This window comes from Pleurodeles waltl, chromosome 7, assembly GCF_031143425.1.
Source record: "Pleurodeles waltl isolate 20211129_DDA chromosome 7, aPleWal1.hap1.20221129, whole genome shotgun sequence".
In the NCBI taxonomy this organism is placed as follows: domain Eukaryota; kingdom Metazoa; phylum Chordata; class Amphibia; order Caudata; family Salamandridae; genus Pleurodeles; species Pleurodeles waltl.
In genome coordinates, this window is record NC_090446.1 from 32,511,228 (window position 1) to 32,531,263 (window position 20,036).

General features: G+C 52.4%; 1 protein-coding gene across 1 annotated transcript; it reads left to right on the top strand.

The window, feature by feature from the left end:
• Positions 1-19,064: 19,064 nt before the first annotated feature.
• LOC138246765 (taste receptor type 2 member 40-like) lies at positions 19,065-20,036 on the top strand. Its single transcript, XM_069201526.1, has one exon. The coding sequence runs from the start codon at positions 19,065-19,067 to the stop codon at positions 20,034-20,036; it is 972 nt and encodes a 323-aa protein (XP_069057627.1).

Here is a 20,036-nt window from a genome sequence, read left to right on the forward strand (position 1 = left end):
TGAGGGGTCAAAATCCGAACTTCCAGAATAACCTGGTGCAGATGCAGGGTCCCCAGCCCATGCAACAGATACAAATGCCACGTGTCCAACCAGCACAGATGCAGCAGGTACAACAGCAGATTCCCATGGTACCTAGACAGCAAATGCAGATACCATTAGCTCCAATGGGACAGCAACAGGTGATGCTTCCTCAACAGGTCACAGGTCAAACAATGAGTCAAAATAATACAGTACAACAGTTCCCATTGCTTGGTGAGGATGGAATAAACAATGAATGGTCGGATGATTGTTCAGATAGTGAGGAGTGCAGGCTTGCAGAGTCCCTAGAGGTAGATCAGAGGGGACCCCATGTAGAAGGAAAGGTGATGGGTCACAAGGTTTCGTTCCTAGTTGATACAGGAGATACACACTCTACAGTCAGAAGTGCAGAGGTTCCGAAGTTGCCACTTTCGGGGCGTACCTTAAGGGTGGTAGGAGTAGCAAATCAGTTCCTGACAAATCCTATTACAGATCCGGTTCAAATTGAGATTGGTACCTTCTAGGGATTACATAGATTTGTAGTCTGTGATTCGAGTCCCGTATCCCTACTGGGAAGAGACTTACTGTGCAAGACAAGGTGTTTGATTACCTGTTCCAATGAAGGGATTGAGGTGCAGACAAACAGTGATGATGAAGGGGACGATGGTCAGATCTCAGAGCTAGAGACGGAGACTGCAAATGAGGAGCACCCTTTGATAACCTTATTCCCGATGTTCACAGTGACTGACTTACCAGCTGAGTTACAGGGAACAGTGACAGAAAAGGTGTGGGACCTGACAGCAAAAGTAGTGGGACTAACAAAAGGAGTAGAACCAGTTAAAGCCAAATGCAGTGTTTCCCCAGGTACCGCAGTACCACATGGCACAAGATGCCCTCATACAGGTGACGCAGATAATTGCAGACTTTATAAAACAAGGGGTTCTAAAAGAAGTGCTGAGTAGCCCGTGTAATTCACCAATAATGGGTCGGAAAAAGCCTTGTGGGAAAGTTCGAATTGTGCAAGACTTGAGAAAAATAAATGAAATTGTGGTAAAATGTGGCCCCATAGTGCCAAATCCAGCCGTGATTATGTTTCAGGTTCTGTGTGATGCGGAGTGGTTCACAGTTGTGGACCTGTCTCAAGCATTCTTTTCAGTGCCTCTTCATGAGGATAGCCAATTTCTCTTCAGTTTCAAATTCCTGGACAAGGTTTACAGTTGGTGTAGAATTCCTCATGGGTTTTCAGAATCACCTTCCATCTTCAATCAGATATTGAAGAAGGGTTTGGAATCATTAGAGTTGCCTTTCAGATCGACTCTAGTACAGTACATTGATGATTTGCTGATTGCGTCCAGAACGAAAGATGACTGCAGGTATGACACTATTGCCTTGCTGACTCATTTGGGAAAGAATGAACATAAAGTGTCCCCAAGGAAGCTGCAATACTGTCAGGAAGAGGTGAAGTACTTAGGTCACCCGATTGAGAAATGGTCGAGGAAAATATCCAAAAAGAGGGTGATAGCCATATTGCAGATGAATCGCCCGACAACAAAAAGAGACGTTAGGATGTTTCTGGGAATGGTGGGCTACTGTCGTCAGTGGATTCCCAACTTCTCGATTATCTCTAAACCTTTTGTGAGGTTAACGGTCAAGGAGATTCAGGATGGTCCGGGTACCATAACCATGTCCGAGACAGAGATAAAGGCATTCTTGGAACTGAGGGAAAGTATGTGCAGGGCACCAGCTTTAGGTATGCCTTATTACACAAAGCCTTTTGTACTCTTTTGTCATGAATGTGATGCTTGTTCTTTGTCTATACTGACACAGGTCCATGAAGGTGCAAACCGCCCAGTAGCATATTTGTCAGCTACCTTGGACCCAGTCGCAGCAGCCTTACCGGGTTGTTTGCATGCAGTTGCAGCAGTTGGTCAAAGCCTCACTCAGTGTGAAGGTATAGTGATGGGACATCCTTTAACAGTAATGGTCTCACATTCAGTTGAAATCCTGTTGACCCGAACAAAGGCATATGACAAATGCACGTTTAACGAAGTATGAAACAATTATACTGGGGTCACCAAATGTATCCTTGAAATGATGTACTGTGTTGAAGCCAGCAACTTTGCTTCCTATTGAAAATACAGACATTGATGATGCTGAGGAGGTAGAACATGATTGTCTTGAGGTAACAGATCTGTGCACCAAACCGAGACCCGACTTTAAAGATACCCAATTGGAAGAAAATGATTACATCATCTTTGTTGATGGTTCATGCATGAGAGACGCACTGAGGGCTGGATATGCTGTGTGTACGATCATTGGTATCTTAGAAGCATCCTGGCTCGAAAGAGTATACTCTGCTCAAGTGGCTGAATTAATTGCTCTTACAAGGGCATGCCACGCAGCTGAGAACCTGAAAGTCACTATCTATACTGACAGCAGATACGGATTTGGAATTGTACAAGATTTTGGCCAACTATGGTCACAGAGGGGGTTCATGACCTCTTCTGGTTCTCCAGTGAAAAATGGCGAGAAAATTAAGGATTTGTTGCACGTGATTCAGTTACCTTTTGAAATTGCCGTGGTGAAATGCAATGCTCATGTTCAATCACAAGACTTTGTATCAATGGGAAATGGATATGCAGATCAAGTCGCAAGGTTTTGTGCATTGAGCTGTATATCGTTCCAAGATCAGTGGGAATTGTTACCTGAAACTGAAAATGAAACATGCTAATGGCACACTTTAAGAGTGGTTGACACACTATATGAGTTAAAATCGTTACAGGGACGTGCCAGCAAAGAAGAGAAACGTTCTTGGCTGAAAATGCAATGCGTACAGAGATCTGATGATTTATGGGTTTCAGAGGAGGGGAAAATGATTTTGCCAAACAGTCTTTTGTCACAGTTTGCAAGGTTTTATCATGGTCAAGCACACGTTGGGAGAGACACAACGATAAGGTTGTTCAAAATCGATTGGTTCAATCCGAAATTCAGACAAGCTGCAGAGGTCATCTGTCACAGGTGCATCATCTGTCAACAGATGAATATGGGTAAAGGGAACGTGGTGAATTTGAGCCACATTGGGAGAGCAGGAGGTCCATTTAGCAGAATGCAGATGGATTTTATTGAGATGCCTGTGTGTGGAGGTCTGAGGTACGTGTTGGTGATTGTCTGCGTTTTCAGTCACTGGATTGAAGCTTACCCTACATGTAGAAATGACAGTCTCACAGTTGCGAAGCTGCTGCTTAGGGAGTTGATACCACGTTTCGGGTTTCCGATCTCTTTAGAATCAGATAGGGGAAGACACTTCGACAATGATGTGATCAAGCTCTTGTGTGCTGCATTGAACATTGAACAGAAGTTGCACTGTAGCTATCGCCCTGAAGCATCAGGACTAGATGAGCAGATGAATGGTACCTTGAAGTCAAGAATGGCAAAAATGTGCACAGCTACAAATTTGAAATGGCCAGATGCATTGCCCTTAGTGCTGATGTCAATGAGAAACACACCTGACAAGAAAACAGGACTGTCTCCTCATGAGATTCTTATGTGCCGAGCTATGAGATTACCCGCAGTGCCTGCAAATGTCCTTGTGAATATCACGGATTATATGGTGTTAGACTACTGCAAGGGTCTGGCTGACGTGGTCCGCTCGCGCTCTCACCAGGTGGAGGCTACCACATTGCCACCGATAAGTGATCCAGGTCACACCCTGAAAGCCGGTGAGTGGGTTGTTGTCAAGAAGCACATGAGGAAGTCGTGTTTGGAGCCACGTTGGAAGGGGCCATATCAAGTAATACTGACAACTACTACTGCTGTGAAATGTGCAGGTCTTCCAAATTGGATACATGCCAGTCACACAAAGAAGGTGACGTGTCCAACTGATGAGGAACTTGAATTGTCCAAAACAACAGCTGCAGAGAAGGAAGTCTCAGGGCCGGAGAGTAATAAAGGGGAACTGAGACTGAAGGAGAGCCCGCTGAGGACGGTTTAATCACTCAAACAGCAAACAAGATCCAGAGGGGTGACAGTGAGCCTATCTCAGCCGAGGCAACAGGGGAACCGACACCAAGAGACGTTCTCCCAGAAGCAGACGGATACTGGTTTGAAGTCAAGCCCATAACTGACCCTGAAGGCGAAGGAGGTCAGGCAGAAGGAGGTCAAAGTGTTCTGACTCCTCCCGATCCGCTTGCAGATCCAGCAAGAGAAAACACCATAGCACAAGAGGAGGGCACTGTTCAACATCCTGAAAGATCGAGTGGAAAGAAAATACTTAAAGGAGATAACTGGACGGAGCCAGAAACAATAGAGGAAGAAGTTGACACAACCAGGAAAGAAGATCTCAGTGAAGGAGAATTGCAAGGTGATCACAAATTGAAAAGAAAGAGAGTTGCAAACAGAAGGTATGCAGGTCCTGAATGGGCGTATGCAACACCAGCTGAATGGCAACAAGAATTCTTAGCTTTTTGTTTTGATCGAGAAATTCCAGGTCAATACTACGGCACCTGAAATTGACCTTAGATAGAGACTGTGTTAAAATTGAAATTGAATAAAGCTGAAAAACTGTGAGAGAAAAGAGACTAATAAATTACCGGATGTGACACTGATAACCTGAATTGACACTGAAAAACCGATTATGACAAGCTGCTACCCTGATTTGACAAACTATACAATCTATTTGCGGATTCATGGTAGACCTACCAGACACAATACCCAATGAGGAAAGAGAGGGCATGGAAAGCAACTATGAGACAAATGTAGCCACAGGGAACCTCTATGGTAACGCACAGACAGGAACCAGTCATGCTAACAGGATGCAGGCTTTGTCAGGAACAAACATGAACAAGGCAAATACACAGTGAGCAGACTCTGACTGGGAAAAGCTGGGACAACACTGTGGGGGTGATTCTGACCTCGGCGGTAAAATGCCCTTACCGCCGGTCACAAAACCGCCATAACACCGCCGCGGCCGCGGTCAAACGCCACGGTCATTCTGACCCACAACGGCCAAACCTCCAAAAATCCGTCCTCCACTGCAGCCCGCCACATCGGCGGGCAGCGATAAACTGGAGATGACCAAACCTCCACCGTCACGCCAACAGAAATACGCCCATGCCATTACGACCCACGAATCCACACGGCGGTCATTCAAACGCGGTATTCCATTGGCGCTACACACCGCCGCGGTCAGAATACACACACATCACCAAAACACAGCCACATTGGACAATTTGAAATACACACACCTGATACACATACACACACCACTCCCACACAATCAACCAACTATAAAACACACACCCACATCACCCACAAACCCCTGCAACCAGAATTACTGAGAGAAGGAGAGAGAGACACAGCAGACAATCCCTAGCAAGACACACTGAGGCACACTACACCATCACCCACACCACATAGTAGCACAAAGGACCACACACCAACATACTCCTCATCACATACACCACCCCACACCTCACCCACACCACCCCATGGCACCCCAAAGGCACCCACGCTTTTCGGACCAAGAACTCCGGGTCATGGTGGAGGAAATCCTAAGAGTGGAACCCCAGCTCTTCGGCTCGCAGGTGCAGCACACCAGTATAGCCAGGAAGGCGGAGCTATGGCAGCGGATCGTGGACAGGGTCAACGTGGTGGGACAGCATCCCAGGAATAGGGAGGACATCCGCAAAAGATGGAACGACCTACGGGGGAAGGTCCGATCGATGGTCTCCAGGCACAACATCGCGGTCCAGAAGACTGGCGGCGGACCCCCACCCACCCCTCCCGAATTTACATCGTGGGAGCAAGAGGTCTTGAACATCCTGCATCATCAGGGCCTCGCTGGAGTAGCCGGAGGAATGGACTCTGGTAAGTCCCATCTCAACTACTATATCCCCCCCACCCCACCAGCATGCCAACCCACAACCCCACCCTCACCCCCAACCCCCCAGCACATATCCTCCCTGACAATGTCTCACCAGCACAACCCACCCATCCCAACACCAACTCCTGCATGATAACACAAATCATGGGCACCCATCACCTATGCATGACCACTGCACCAACCCCTCCCCCCCACTAAATACCCTCACAACACCTCCCTCAAGGGAATGCCTGCACTGGGGAACAAGGGCACGCTATTGCACACACAGAAACAATAACCAAACTCTCTTACCCCATGCAGGACCCGAACGACAACACACCAGCCAGGAGGGTCCAGAACTGTCCATCCCACCACCGTAACAGGCCCACACTGAGGATAGCAGCTCTGTCGACAGTGAACCTGATGACCAGCCCGGACCATCGGGGACCTCTGGGCAGTCGGTTCCCCTCAGGCAGCTACAGGCCACACCAGACCCGACCCCCTCTGCTGACACCAGCACAGCTCCCACCCAGCGGGCCCATGCCTCTGTCTCTAGGACAGCTCAATCAGCGGTGTGTCTGCCACTACAGGGCACCCAGGCTAACCCAACACCCCAACAACAACAGGGACCTGGGGGCAGTGGGAGCGGGCACACCGGCCAGGGGACAGAGGCCGGGGGAAACCGGGCAGCTCGGAGGGCTGCTGTGCGACAGGGGGGGGAGGAGAGGCCCAGGGAACCCACTCTCCAAGAGGCCCTCACCACCATCATGGGGGCCTACCACCACTCCCAAGAAACGATGGCGACGGTACTGGCCAGGTTCACTGAGGTCCAGGCACAGCAGGAAGAACGCTACATGGGGTCCAGGGAGGAGCTGAGAATCATCGGGACCGCAATGGGGACCATCGTCCTGGCCCTCCACAGGATAGAGGACGCGTTGCGGGACCATGGTGCACCACACAGGGCCCCTGTCACTAGGCCGGACCAGGAACAGCCTACCACCTCCGCCGGCGCTAGTGGACAGGAGGTCCCAACACCTCGACAGCCCCCCAGAACCCCACCTCCTGCTGAAGAACAACCACCCCGTAAGAGGAGCCTGAGACCAAAGAAAAAGACAGAGTAGGATGTCAAGACCCCCGCCAGCAGGACATACCCCCTGAACTCTTCCCACTGTCCCACATTGCCACCCTGTCCAACCATGAACTGCCTATGCTCCATCCTTCCCCAGGCAAAAGAACAATGCACCTGTGAGACTGAGAACTGGACTCTGCCATGGATATTCCTCCACCCCCACCCATCACCCTTAGAATCACATGTACCGATATCTAGCACTGTAAATAAATCACATTTTGCACAATAATCTGTTTTGAGTCATACTGTATTATTAACAAATGTATTACATATCACTGTTCAATTTCTGTTCTGTCAATTAGTCATGACAACATACCAATGTCAATACGCTGTATTTCATGGGCGAACCAAGCAGAAGTCAGGTACTGAGTCAGACAGCACTGAGAAGGGAAGGGAAAGGCAAAAATTACTGAAAAACATCTGTGGGGAACTACAGAAAGTACAGATGCAGGAGGCTAGAAGCAATTGGGAAATGGCGTGGGTGAATCTTACCTGGGTGTCACTGGAAATACTGTTGTATCACTCTATCCCTATTGTCTGTGTCGTCCTCTGAGTCTTCCTCCTCTTCACTCTCCACAGGCTCCACGGCTTCCACAACACCACCATCTGGACCATCCTCCTGCAGGAAAGGCACCTGGCGTCGCAAAGCCAGGTTGTGAAGCATACAGCAGGCCACGATGATATGGCACACCTTCTTTGGTGAGTACATTAGGGATCCACCAGTCATATGCAGGCACCTAAACCTGGCCTTCAGGAGTCCAAAGGTTCGCTCAATCACCCTCCTAGTACGCCCATGGGCCTCATTGTAGCGTTCCTCTGCCCTTGTCCGGGGATTCCTTACTGGGGTCAGTAGCCACGGCAGGTTGGGGTAACCAGAGTCACCTATTAGCCACACACGTTGTCTCTGTAGCTGCTCCATCACATAGGGGATGCTGCTATTTCGCATCACATACGCGTCATGCACTGACCCAGGGAACTTGGCATTTACATGGGAGATGTACTGGTCAGCCAAACAGACCACCTGGACATTCATCGAATGATAATTTTTTCTGTTTCGGAACACCTGCTCATCGTCTTTTGGGGGTACCAAAGCCACATGGGTCCCATCAATGGCACCAATGATGTTGGGGATGTGTCCAAGGGCATAGAAATCACCCTTCACTGTAGGCAAGTCACCCTCCTCGGGGAAAATGATGTAGCTCCGCATGAGTTTCATCAGGGCAGACAACACTCTGTTCAAAATCTTTGAAAACATAGGCTGAGACATTCCAGATGACATGGCCACTGTGGTCTGGAATGACCCACTGGCCAAAAAATGGAGGACTGACAAAACCTGCACCAGAGGGGGAATCCCTGTGGGTTGGCGGATGGGGGACATCAGGGCTGGCTCCAGCTGGGCACACAGTTCATGGATAGTGGCACGGTCAAGTCTGTATCGAAGTATTATATGGCGTTCTTCCATTGTCGACAGGTCCACCAGCGGTCGGTACACGCGAGGATTCCTCCTTCTCATCGCAAGTCCCAGCGGACGGTGCCTAGGAAGGACAACATGGAGCACAGAGTCAGCCAAAACACAGGTACGTACAGACAGCTTGCACAGTTAAAGAATGGCAATGGGTTGAAAGGCGTGTATGTGTGGCAATGCAAGGCCTAGGCCTGTGTGTCGCAGTCAAAATTAAGCCATGTGGGCCCTTGAAATGGCGGCTGCCTGACCTGTGAAGTGGGACAATGGGATGTGAGGTCAATGCGCTGGCGGGGCACACCGTGGCGGTAGGCGGTCGCAGACCGCGGCACAAAGCCGCATTGGTTAACATTGAAGCCTATGGGTTTCAGCAGCCAATAACGAAGTGCGCCGGCGGTCGCGGTACGCACCGCCGCGGGACGCACCGCCGCGGACGTGACCGCCATTTTCTATCTGCTTAATCACTCGAGACCTGATCATCCACAGGAGAGGACCTATACTGCAAGTGCTGCTGTGACCTCGGTCTGGAAGATACAATGGCTGCTGCGCCTGGGGAAAGGGCCCCTGCCTTCACGTCTGAAGAGTTGGACAAGCTCGTGGATGGGGTCCTCCCCCAGTATGCGCTACTCTACGGTCCTCCAGACCAACAAGTGAGTACACCGGGTGCTAATGGAATGGGCTATGCCTGTGTGGATTGGGGTGGATGTAAGTTGGTGGGGTGGGGGGCGAATGAGGAGTGCAACGCCCGACAGATGAGAGCATGTGCCATATGGCAAAGTGGGTGGGGGGGGGCCAATTACATCTAACATGCAGGTCATTGATGAGTTCCTCCTTTCCACCCTGTACATGTCTAATAGGTCAGCGCCCATCAGAAGATCGACATTTGGCGTGCCATCGCCAAGGAAGTCCGGACCTTGGGGGTCCACAACAGACGGGGCACCCACTGCCGCAAGAGGTGGGAGGACATCCGCCGCGGGACAAGGAAGACCGCAGAAACACTGCTGGGGATGGCCTCCCAACCTAGGAGGGGTGCCAGTCGCACCATGACCCCCCTGATGTCCCGGATCCTGGCGGTGGCCTACCCTGAATTGGATGGGCGCTTTAAGACATCACAGCAGACACAAGGGGGTGAGTATCAGCACATTCTCCTATCTTTCTGCGCAGTGGAGGCGTCTGGGTGGGGGAGGAGGGCTGTGGGTGACATTAGGCCAGGGCGCTTTCTGTAGTGTAGTCCTCTCCCTTAGGCATGGCCCTGTGCCCCCGGCCCCCACCTCTGTAGGGTGACAAGTACAGCCATTGAAGGTCCAGCATCTCCCATGTGCGCGTTTGACGTCTCTTGGCCTGTTGTCCTAGTCAGTAGTACTGAGTAGTGTACCCCGAATGCGCGGCTTAGTGCATTAGGCACCTGTGTCTGTCCTCTCCGCCAACGATGTTGACATTGCATGCACTCAACCTGGTCTTCTTTTTTCTCCCCCCACCCTTTCTCTTCATCTTCTTGTGCATGTGTGCATTAGCATCATCAGGCGGAGGAGATATGGCATCGGAGCACGAGGGAGCTGCAGGACACAAGGCCCCGGTGGGCCCAGGAACAGACACCGAGGGCACCAGTGATCCGGAGGGCGAGGGGAGCACCACGACGGGGACCGCTGGTGAGAGCAGCGAAAGCGACACGTCCTCGGATGGGAGCTCCCTAGGGGTGGCGGCAACATCCGTGCCCCCCGCCTCTACAGGTACAGCCGCCACCCAGCGCACCAGCCCCGCCCTCCCAGCAGCCCCTCAGCCTTCGCTCCGTGCCGGTTCGCCCAGGAAGGCGCGCGTCTCCTTCGCCCCAGGCACCTCAGCCCCTGCCCCTGTTGCCCCTGCTGCCCTCAGTGCGGAGCTCATTGACCTGGTAAGGACGCTCATTGTTGGGCAGACGACCCTTTTGAATGCCATCCAGGGTGTGCAAAGGGAGGTGCAACAGAGCAATGCGTACCTGGAGGGCATTCATTCGGGTCAGGCTGCCCATCAACGAGCGTTCACTGCTCTGGCCTCAGCACTGACGGCAGCCATTGTCCCTGTTTCCAGCCTCCCTCTTCTGACTGCCTCCAGCCTGTCTCTGTCTCCTGTTCCTCAGCCTATCCCATCCACACCATCAGACCAGCCTGCACACACCTCAACACCCAAGAGCAGCTCATCCAAACACAAGCACCACAGATCCCGCAAACACTCACCCGAGCAACACCCAGATGCAGACATGCCAACAGCCACTGCCACCCCTGTGTCCCCCTCCTCCTCGTCTCCCTCCTCCCTCCCTGTGACATCTACACTCACACCTGCATGCACCCCAACATCAGCCAGTGCTTCCATCACCACCTCACCCTCCAGTACAGTCCACACTCGTGCAGTCACCACCCCCACTGCCATGTACACGTCCCCTGTGTCCTCTCCCACTGTGTCTGTCACCCCCTCTTCCAAGACACACAAACGCAGGCAGCCACCCACCCAACAGCCATCCACCTCACGACAGCCTACAGCACCAGCACCTTCACCCAATGACAGCACACCTGACTCTCCTACAACCACCTCCTCTACCTCCACTTCCATCTCCACTCCTCCTACCCTTTACCTTGGCCCTAAAAAACTTTTCCTGGCTAACCTTAACCTCTTTCCCCCCGATGACCACCCCCATCCATCTTCAAGGAGTCCGAAGAGCACCGCAGCCACCACCAGCCCAGCTTCGGGTGTCACTGTTGTGCCTGGGTTCTGGAGCCCACCCTTTGCCAGCAGTGACACATCGAGCTGCAGCAAGGACACGTCCAGCCCCCCCCCCGGCAAGAGGACCCGCCAAACCAAGGACCGCCGTGCGAGGACCGCCAGGGCTGCCCCCAAGGAGCAATGTGCGGCCACTTCACCACCCACACCATCTGGGGGAGGCAAGGGCCCGAGAGCCCCATCAAAGGAGCGGAAGGGCAGCAGGAGCGCGGAGAAGGTGGACCCCACATGCCACATCCCAGCTGGGAAGGAGGACACTAAGGAGGCCAGGAGTCCGTCCCCGAAGGGTCCAGAAACGTCACGGTCCGAGGGCGACTGAGCAGGGAGTCGAGGCCAGGTCTGGCTCCCTTGACCTGCTGGATGAGCACCGCTGAACAGGGCCCGCGGTGGAGAAGAGCACCGCTGAACAGGGCCCCGCCGTGGAGATAGGCACCGCTGAACAGGGCCCGCGGTGGAGAAGAGCACCGCTGAACAGGGCCCGCGGTGCAGAAGAGCACCGCTGAACAGGGCCCGCGGTGCAGAAGAGCACCGCTGAACAGGGCCCGCGGTGGAGAAGAGCACCGCTGAACAGGGCCCGCCGTGGAGATAGGCACCGCTGAACAGGGCCCGCCGTGGAGAAGAGCACCGCTGAACAGGGCCCCGCCGTGGAGATAGGCACCGCTGAACAGGGCCCGCGGTGGAGAAGAGCACCGCTGAACAGGGCCCGCGGTGCAGAAGAGCACCGCTGAACAGGGCCCCGCCGTCTCAAGCACCGCTCCGCTGGGCCCTTCCTCTCAAGCACCGCTCCGCTGGGCCCTTCCTCTCAAGCACTGCTCCGCTGGGCCCTTCTTCTCAAGCACCGCTCCGCTGGGCCCTTCCTGTCAAGCACCGCTCCGCTGGGCCCCGCCGTCTCAAGCACCGCTCCGCTGGGCCCCGCCGTCTCAAGCACCGCTCCGCTGGGCCCTTCTTCTCAAGCACCGCTCCGCTGGGCCCTTCTTCTCAAGCACCGCTCCGCTGGGCCCTTCCTGTCAAGCACCGCTCCGCTGGGCCCCGCCGTCTCAAGCACCGCTCCGCTGGGCCCCGCCGTCTCAAGCACCGCTCCGCTGGGCCCTTCTTCTCAAGCACCGCTCCGCTGGGCCCTTCCTCTCAAGCACCGCTCCGCTGGGCCCTTCTTCTCAAGCACCGCTGCGCTGGGCCCTTCTTCTCAAGCACCGCTCCGCTGGGCCCTTCCTCTCAAGCACCGCTCCGCTGGGCCCTTCTTCTCAAGCACCGCTCCGCTGGGCCCTTCCTCTCAAGCACCGCTCCGCTGGGCCCTTCTTCTCAAGCACCGCTCCGCTGGGCCCTTCCTCTCAAGCACCGCTCCGCTGGGCCCTTCCTGTCAAGCACCGCTCCGCTGGGCCCTTCCTCTCAAGCACCGCTCCGCTGGGCCCTTCCTGTCAAGCACCGCTCCGCTGGGCCCCGCCGTCTCAAGCACCGCTCCGCTGGGCCCCTCCGTCTCAAGCACCGCTCCGCTGGGCCCTTCTTCTCAAGCACCGCTCCGCTGGGCCCTTCCTGTCAAGCACCGCTCCGCTGGGCCCCGCCGTCTCAAGCACCGCTCCGCTGGGCCCCGCCGTCTCAAGCACCGCTCCGCTGGGCCCTTCTTCTCAAGCACCGCTCCGCTGGGCCCTTCCTGTCAAGCACCGCTCTGCTGGGCCCCGCCGTCTCAAGCACCGCTCCGCTGGGCCCTTCCTCTCAAGCACCGCTCCGCTGGGCCCTTCTTCTCAAGCACCGCTCCGCTGGGCCCTTCTTCTCAAGCACGGCTCCGCTGGGCCCTTCCTCTCAAGCACCGCTCCGCTGGGCCCTTCTTCTCAAGCACCGCTCCGCTGGGCCCTTCCTCTCAAGCACCGCTCCGCTGGGCCCTTCCTGTCAAGCACCGCTCCGCTGGGCCCCGCCGTCTCAAGCACCGCTCCGCTGGGCCCGTCTTCTCAAGCACCGCTCCGCTGGGCCCTTCTTCTCAAGCACCGCTCCGCTGGGCCCTTCCTCTCAAGCACCGCTCCGCTGGGCCCTTCCTGTCAAGCACCGCTCCGCTGGGCCCCGCCGTCTCAAGCACTGCTCCGCTGGGCCCCGCCGTCTCAAGCACCGCTCCGCTGGGCCCTTCTTCTCAAGCACCGCTCCGCTGGGCCCTTCCTCTCAAGCACCGCTCCGCTGGGCCCTTCCTCTCAAGCACTGCTCCGCTGGGCCCCACCGTCTCAAGCACCGCTCCGCTGGGCCCCGCCGTCTCAAGCACCGCTCCGCTGGGCCCTTCCTCTCAAGCACCGCTCCGCTGGGCCCTTCTTCTCAAGCACCGCTCCGCTGGGCCCTTCTTCTCAAGCACCGCTCCGCTGGGCCCTTCTTCTCAAGCACCGCTCCGCTGGGCCCTTCCTCTCAAGCACCGCTCCGCTGGGCACCGCCGTCGCAAGCACCGTTTATGGTTCACTGTGCCCACCATGCCTCCTCCTTGACCAGTGGAGACTGTCATCCACCTGATGGACTGTGGCTTTGCACTCCCCAGGATGGCCCAGTGGGCAGCCCACCCACTGTAGAGACATTGAGAGACTGTGGCTTTGCACTCCCCAGGATGGCCCAGTGGGCAGCCCACCCACTGTAGAGACATTGGGAGACTGTGGCTTTGCACTCCCCAGGATGGCCCAGTGGGCAGCCCACCCACTGTAGAGACATTGAGAGACTGTGGCTTTGCACTCCCCAGGATGGCCCAGTGGGCAGCCCACCCACTGTAGAGACATTGGGAGACTGTTGCTTTGCACTCCCCAGGATGGCCCAGTGGGCAGCCCACCCACTGTAGAGACATTGAGAGACTGTGGCTTTGCACTCCCCAGGATGGTCCAGTGGGCGATCCACCCACTGCAGAGACTTGAGAGACTGTGGCTTTGCACTCCCCAGGATGGTCCAGTGGGCATGGTGGCTCCTCGTGGATCTGGCGTCGTGGACTCATGTGGCTGTGGTGCCCCCCCTTCCCTTCCCCCTGAGGTGCCTGTAGTTTTTACATCTGATGCCCCTGCAGTGTTCTCTCCAAAGGACTCAGGTCTCCTGTGTGGGCTTTGCCCTTGTTTCGCAAGACTTTGGCCCACGGACATGCTGAAATCGTAGGTTGTGCAGGACTTGGTACTTCAGTTATACACTGATGTGTGTGTAATTAGTTTTGTTGTGGATATCTTTCATGGTTGTACGCTAATTTTCTGGAGCTTTTTGGTACATAAATATTTATTCCAAATATGATTATGTCCTAGCATTTTTCAGGGGTGTTTGGGTGGTGTCACTGTGACTTGGTGCGCTGCATTGGTGAGTACGTAGTTGGGGGGGGGGGGGGTCGCATATGTGTGTGGGCGTAACCTTTCGTCCTCCCCTTTCCCGTGTGTCGTAGGTGCAGTACTCACCGTTGTCGTCTGCGCCGGACTTCGTACTCGTGGTAGATGAGAAGGTAGACGAGAGCAGGTAGGATGTTTAATTCGGGTTCCATGCTGTCCTCCTTCCTCCTGGAGTGCGTAGTGGTGAGCGTTTTCCCGTCCGTAGTCTGTTTCCGCCGTGTTTTTATCGGCGGTGCTCCCGCCCCGGAAAAGGTGGCGGATTGGTGAGTTGGAATAGTGTGGGCGGTACATTGTCTGCCGCCTGTCTGTTGGTGGTGACCGCCGCGCTGTTTTTTGTACCGCCGTGGCGGTCGGAGTGTTAAGGTGGCTGTCTGTGTTGGCGGTTCCCGCCAGGGTCAGAATCCCATATTTTTTACCGCCAGCCTGTTGGCGGGTTGGCCGCCGCTTTAACACCGACCGCCAGGGTTAGAATCACCCCCTGTGTGTACTAAAAACTGTATTTGTGATGTGGGCTGCAATGTTACCTAATACCCCAAAGGCTCTGTTACACAAGTGATTTATACAAGGATATTCATAAAATGGTAACTTATAAGCAGTTCCAGGCAGCAGCAATGGCAGTGTAGGTTCAAATGGCTGGTCTGCATGGTAGTGCTCACAGGTGTGTGCAGCTTCAGTCTCTCACAACTCCTGTAGGTGTGAATCAAGTTCAAAGGGCCAACAGTACCTTTCACATGGGAAGCAATGGACAGGTGATTACAGGTCCTACAGACTACCAGGCAGTACATTATTGGACCTGAAGTCCATGCAGACAGATTAACTATGACTATGGCATGCCATTCTAAAAAGGGAAGCACACAGGAGTCAGAATGGGAGTCTGGATGTGTGTACATGAAGGTTATCAGGGTACAAATAGTCCATTTACAGGGCCCCCTAGAGAAGGGTGGGGAGAGACTGAAAACTTGGCAGTGGCAGGACTTATTATCTTGGATGGCATGCACAGGGCATGTCTTGTAAGCAATGGTTGTCATACCTGGGGCACTCGGGCTATCCATTTTCAGCTTAGATGGACTTCTTGTCACACAAGGTCCTTACAGAGATAGCTAGCTGTCAAGGGTGTGGTCATACATTCCTGTTGCCTATGCAATAGCACATCCACTGCCTCATGTATGAAACACTATTTAACCTTATGATTGATGGTGTCTTAGTTGTGTGTCATGTGCTGCAATGGCCCATGTTGGTAACATGGATGTGTCTCAGAGATGTAGTCCCCTGATTTTGACCTTCACATGGGAAATATACGGGACATATGTCATTTCAACTGTGTGTGATGTTGGTTGTACATCCATACCCATCAAATGTGATGTGGCTTTTTCAGTATCCTAATATGTATTTCTGCAATGCTCCATGAGGCTAAACTTTGATTGTGATTCCTAAGGATCATGTGATGCAGAAATAATTACCCAGAGCATGACTGAGTGATGAAGTGAGGTGTTTAATGACATATGGTAAGAAAGTGGTGATGGTGACTATAGTTAAAAGAAGTTTTGTACAATGTGTTGTCTCCGACACAATCCTGCTGCAGTGTTTGGATGGTCCCCCTCATGTTGATAAACAGCATCCTCCTCGTCCTCCTCTTCAGGCACTTGTGGGTCTGGTTCATAGAGGGGAATGTTCCTCCTTACACAAATGTTGTGCAGGATTGCACTGGTCAAAATGATCTTGCACACCATTTCAGGGGAGTATAGGAGGCTGCTTCCAGTGAGGTCCAGGCATCTGAATATTGACTTCAGGATGCCAAAAGTCCTCTCTACTATGGTGTGTGTCCTCTGATGTGCCTCATTATAGGCACGCTCTGCTGCAGTGCTTGGGTTTGCAAATGGGGTCATGATCCATGGCTGGATCCCATACCCCTGGTCAGCTGAAAGAGAAAATGGGTGTAAATATTTGGATGTTGGTTGCACCTTGATTATCACTTTGCATGGCAGTTGTTATCTTGTGTCGTCTGTGCCTTATCTGTGTTTGTGTTATTGTGTGGGATCCTCGGCTTCTAGGTTGTTCTGTCAGCATTGGGTCGTTGCTTTATCTAAACTGGTGTTTGGCTGATTGACCGGATATCTGCGGTATATTTGTAGACTTGAAGTACATTGTGTATCTCCCAAGCATTATGTCATGTGAAAGAAGTGTCCATGTGTCTTCACTGGAAGTGACAGGCTACTTCCACACAAAGAATCGATTCCACTGTGTTGGTAACACGGTTGCACTATGTGACCTGAACATCCCATCCAATTCAACATATGTAATAGCATGTGAAAAACAACAGTGAGGACCTTTGATTTGGCTAGGTGACAATGTACAACACATCTCCATAAGTTTGCAGCATAAAGTGTTGACAATTGACAATGCGCAAATATCCCCTGTGTGACAAGTTCTATGCAAACCTATGTTTGTGCCCTCACCGATTTGGCTCATGTGCAAACGTGTACCTTCACTACTGAACCTGGTCCAGGTGAGCTGGCTAACTTGGTTGTGGGGGTGAAGATTTAAGTGTCAGAAGGTCCATATGCCAGTACATATTTTGTGTATATGAGTAATTGTCTTAATCTGTCTGTGTCACAATGTGCACTTTGAAATAATGTCACATCAATATGTGTTCTTACCACAGTCCACTTCCCTATTGGTAATGAGCAATGTCACCCCAGGAGTGATCTGAGATGTTGGTACTGCCTCAATGATTCCATGCCACCTTCATTAGAGTCATCATCATCAGGCTATGTGTCTTATGGTGTTTGCCATGCAGCAAACCACATTACACACCCCTTACACAGTACATATTGGTTGGAAGTGTGTGTGATTGAGTGTTATTGATGTGATATTAGAAGATTCATCTTTCAAGTTGTACTGCCAGTTTAGGCCATGTCATTGTCACTGTGTGGTTTTAAATTGGTCCCTTGTGGCTCTGGAGTGGCATCTGTTGTTATTTGCATCTGTCATTTGTCCATAGGTGTGTATCCCATTGTCAGGATATCAAACATGACTAGCAGTGTCACAACCTCAGTGTCTTCCTCACCACGAGTCCATGTAGTGGTGTATGTGTTGTATGTCCTACAGGGTTGCTGTGCTGTGTGTAAATTACTGGGTTTCTGTACTTACCAACAAGTAGGCCATTTCCATATCGTCCATCCTGGAAGTGTTGATTGATGGTGCAGTGGCGGAAGATGAACGAATCATGTACACTGCCAGGATACTTTGCCACAATGTTGGTGATCAATCCCCGGTGATCCACAATGGCCTGCACATTGATGGAGTGTGTGTGCTTCCTGTTGCGGTATAGATGCTCGGTTGCAGCAGGTGGCACAATCCTGACATGTTTGCAGTCAATAGCACCAAGCACGTGTAGGAAGCCGTTGATTTGATAGAAGCCCTGATTGGTCTCCTGCTGCTTCTGCTGTGTGTTTGGGAAGCTGATGTGGCGGGGTGTGAGGGAGATGATGGCGTCTAGTACCTTGGGTAGGAAGGCAGAGAATGAGGACTGTGAGATCCCGGCAACCAGGGCACCTGTGGTTTGAAAAGAGCCACTTCCCAACATGTGGAGGACAGCTAGCAGCTTGATGGTCTCTGGTCGAATGAGGTGGGGTGTCTGCAAGCTGGGTGCCAACTGTGGCTCAATGTTGCGCAGCAGCTGCTGTATGGCTTGCCAGTTTAGTCTGTACCTCTGGATGAAGTCATGTTCCCTGAGGCCCTGAAGGGTTGTCCTGGTCCGGAATATCCTCTCCTACATTGCCTTTTGGGTCCCTGTTGGTGTTGTGGAAGCTGCTGCTGTTGGTCCGGTGCTCTGCGTCTTCGTGCATGCTGGATGAATAGCACCTCCATGTCTTCCTTTTGGAGCTCTGATGTTGCTTCTGTGTTTTTTCCTTAAGTACTGGTGTGTTTGCCCCATTTTAACGCCTGCCCTGACCCAGGCGTTAATTGTTTACACAAATCGGGCTGTGCGTCATTTTTCGACTCTGACTCCCAGCCGTGCAGGATTTTTGCGCGGTTGGATAAATATGGCGGACGGGTGTTTAAGTCATTTTTTGGACGGGAACCCCTACCTTGCATGTCATTAATGCAAGGCGGTTTCAACCATCCAGAAAATTACGCACACAGCGGAATTTTGACGTTCGCGGGGTCGGGCATCAGAGTATAAATATGGTGTTAGGTTTGCGCCGAATTTGCATTAAAAAAATGACGCAAATCTGGTGCAAGCAGAGTATAAATATGCCCCATAGTCCTGAACGAAATAAACATATGTAGCAACAGGGAGCAGGATTCAAAAGACAAACTTGTAATTTGCATCAGTCAAATTGAATCAGACATTTATAGACCATTAATTTACCTTGAAATGCTTCGGTGACTTCCTGTCTTGGCCAATGAACAAAACAATTACTGCTAAAGAACTGGGAGCTCATAAGGAAGACAACAGACTACCTGGAAGAGCTGGGCAAGAAGGATTGTATTGCTCCTAGGGAATACGCAATGATGGCACCCACACAAATATCCGAAGGAGTTCTTAATGTGATCTTCTGTGTGGTGGCACTGATGGGAAACACTTTCATTGTCACCATTAATTTTAGGGACTGGATTAAGAGCAACAAAGATATGAAAATTAGTAATGTCATCGTAACGTTCCTGGGAGTCACCAACATTTGCCTCCAGTGCGCAATGTACGTGCTTCATCTCGGTGCTAATTTCTTGGTAGACATCATTGTGAATCCGGACGGAGTCTTTGATGCTGTGATGACCGTGTGCTACTGCTTGTATACCTCCAGCCTCTGGCTTGCTGCCTGGCTCTGTGTCTACTACTGCATCATGATTGCAAAATGGAGCCACCCCTCTTACATCTGGATAAGAGTTAGATTCCCAAAGGTTGTGCCCTGGCTCCTTTGTGGCTCACAATTGTTTTCACTGACAAACATCATTTCTACAGACTGCAATGTCTATGACCAAGCCTTTACAGACCAAATGTCTAGTGTTCTGAATGACACTTATTACAATATCTCCAGTAATTGCACCAAGACCAACGTAATATCAGAAAGTGGATGCTTAATAGTCTTTTTAATCCATGCACTAGTTGCTTCAGCTTCCTTTGCAATCTTCTCTTTCTCCGCCGGGATGATCATTACCACTCTCTACGGACACATGAAGCTGATGTCGCGGACTGGAGACAGCTTTCGGAACCCACGCCTTGATGCTCACCTGGGAGCTATGAAGACCGTGACCATGCTGCTGATCCTCTATATCTCAAATTACCTGGCATATTGCCTCATTGTTTTAAGAGTTGTCAGATATAACAGCATAGGGTTCATGATAGGCAAGATTGTGACCTCTGCCTTTCCTGCCACCAGCTCCTGCATCCTCATCCTTGGCAACCGCCGCCTGAAGAAGACATTGGGCCAGATCCTTCGCAAGACCCGCTGCTGCAAGGGGGAGGCACCTTTGTCCGCCTCGTGA

Coding starts and splice junctions, on each gene's coding strand:
- LOC138246765 (XM_069201526.1), top strand. CDS start 19,065: ATGGCACCCACACAAATATCCGAAGGAGTTCTTAATGTGATCTTCTGT.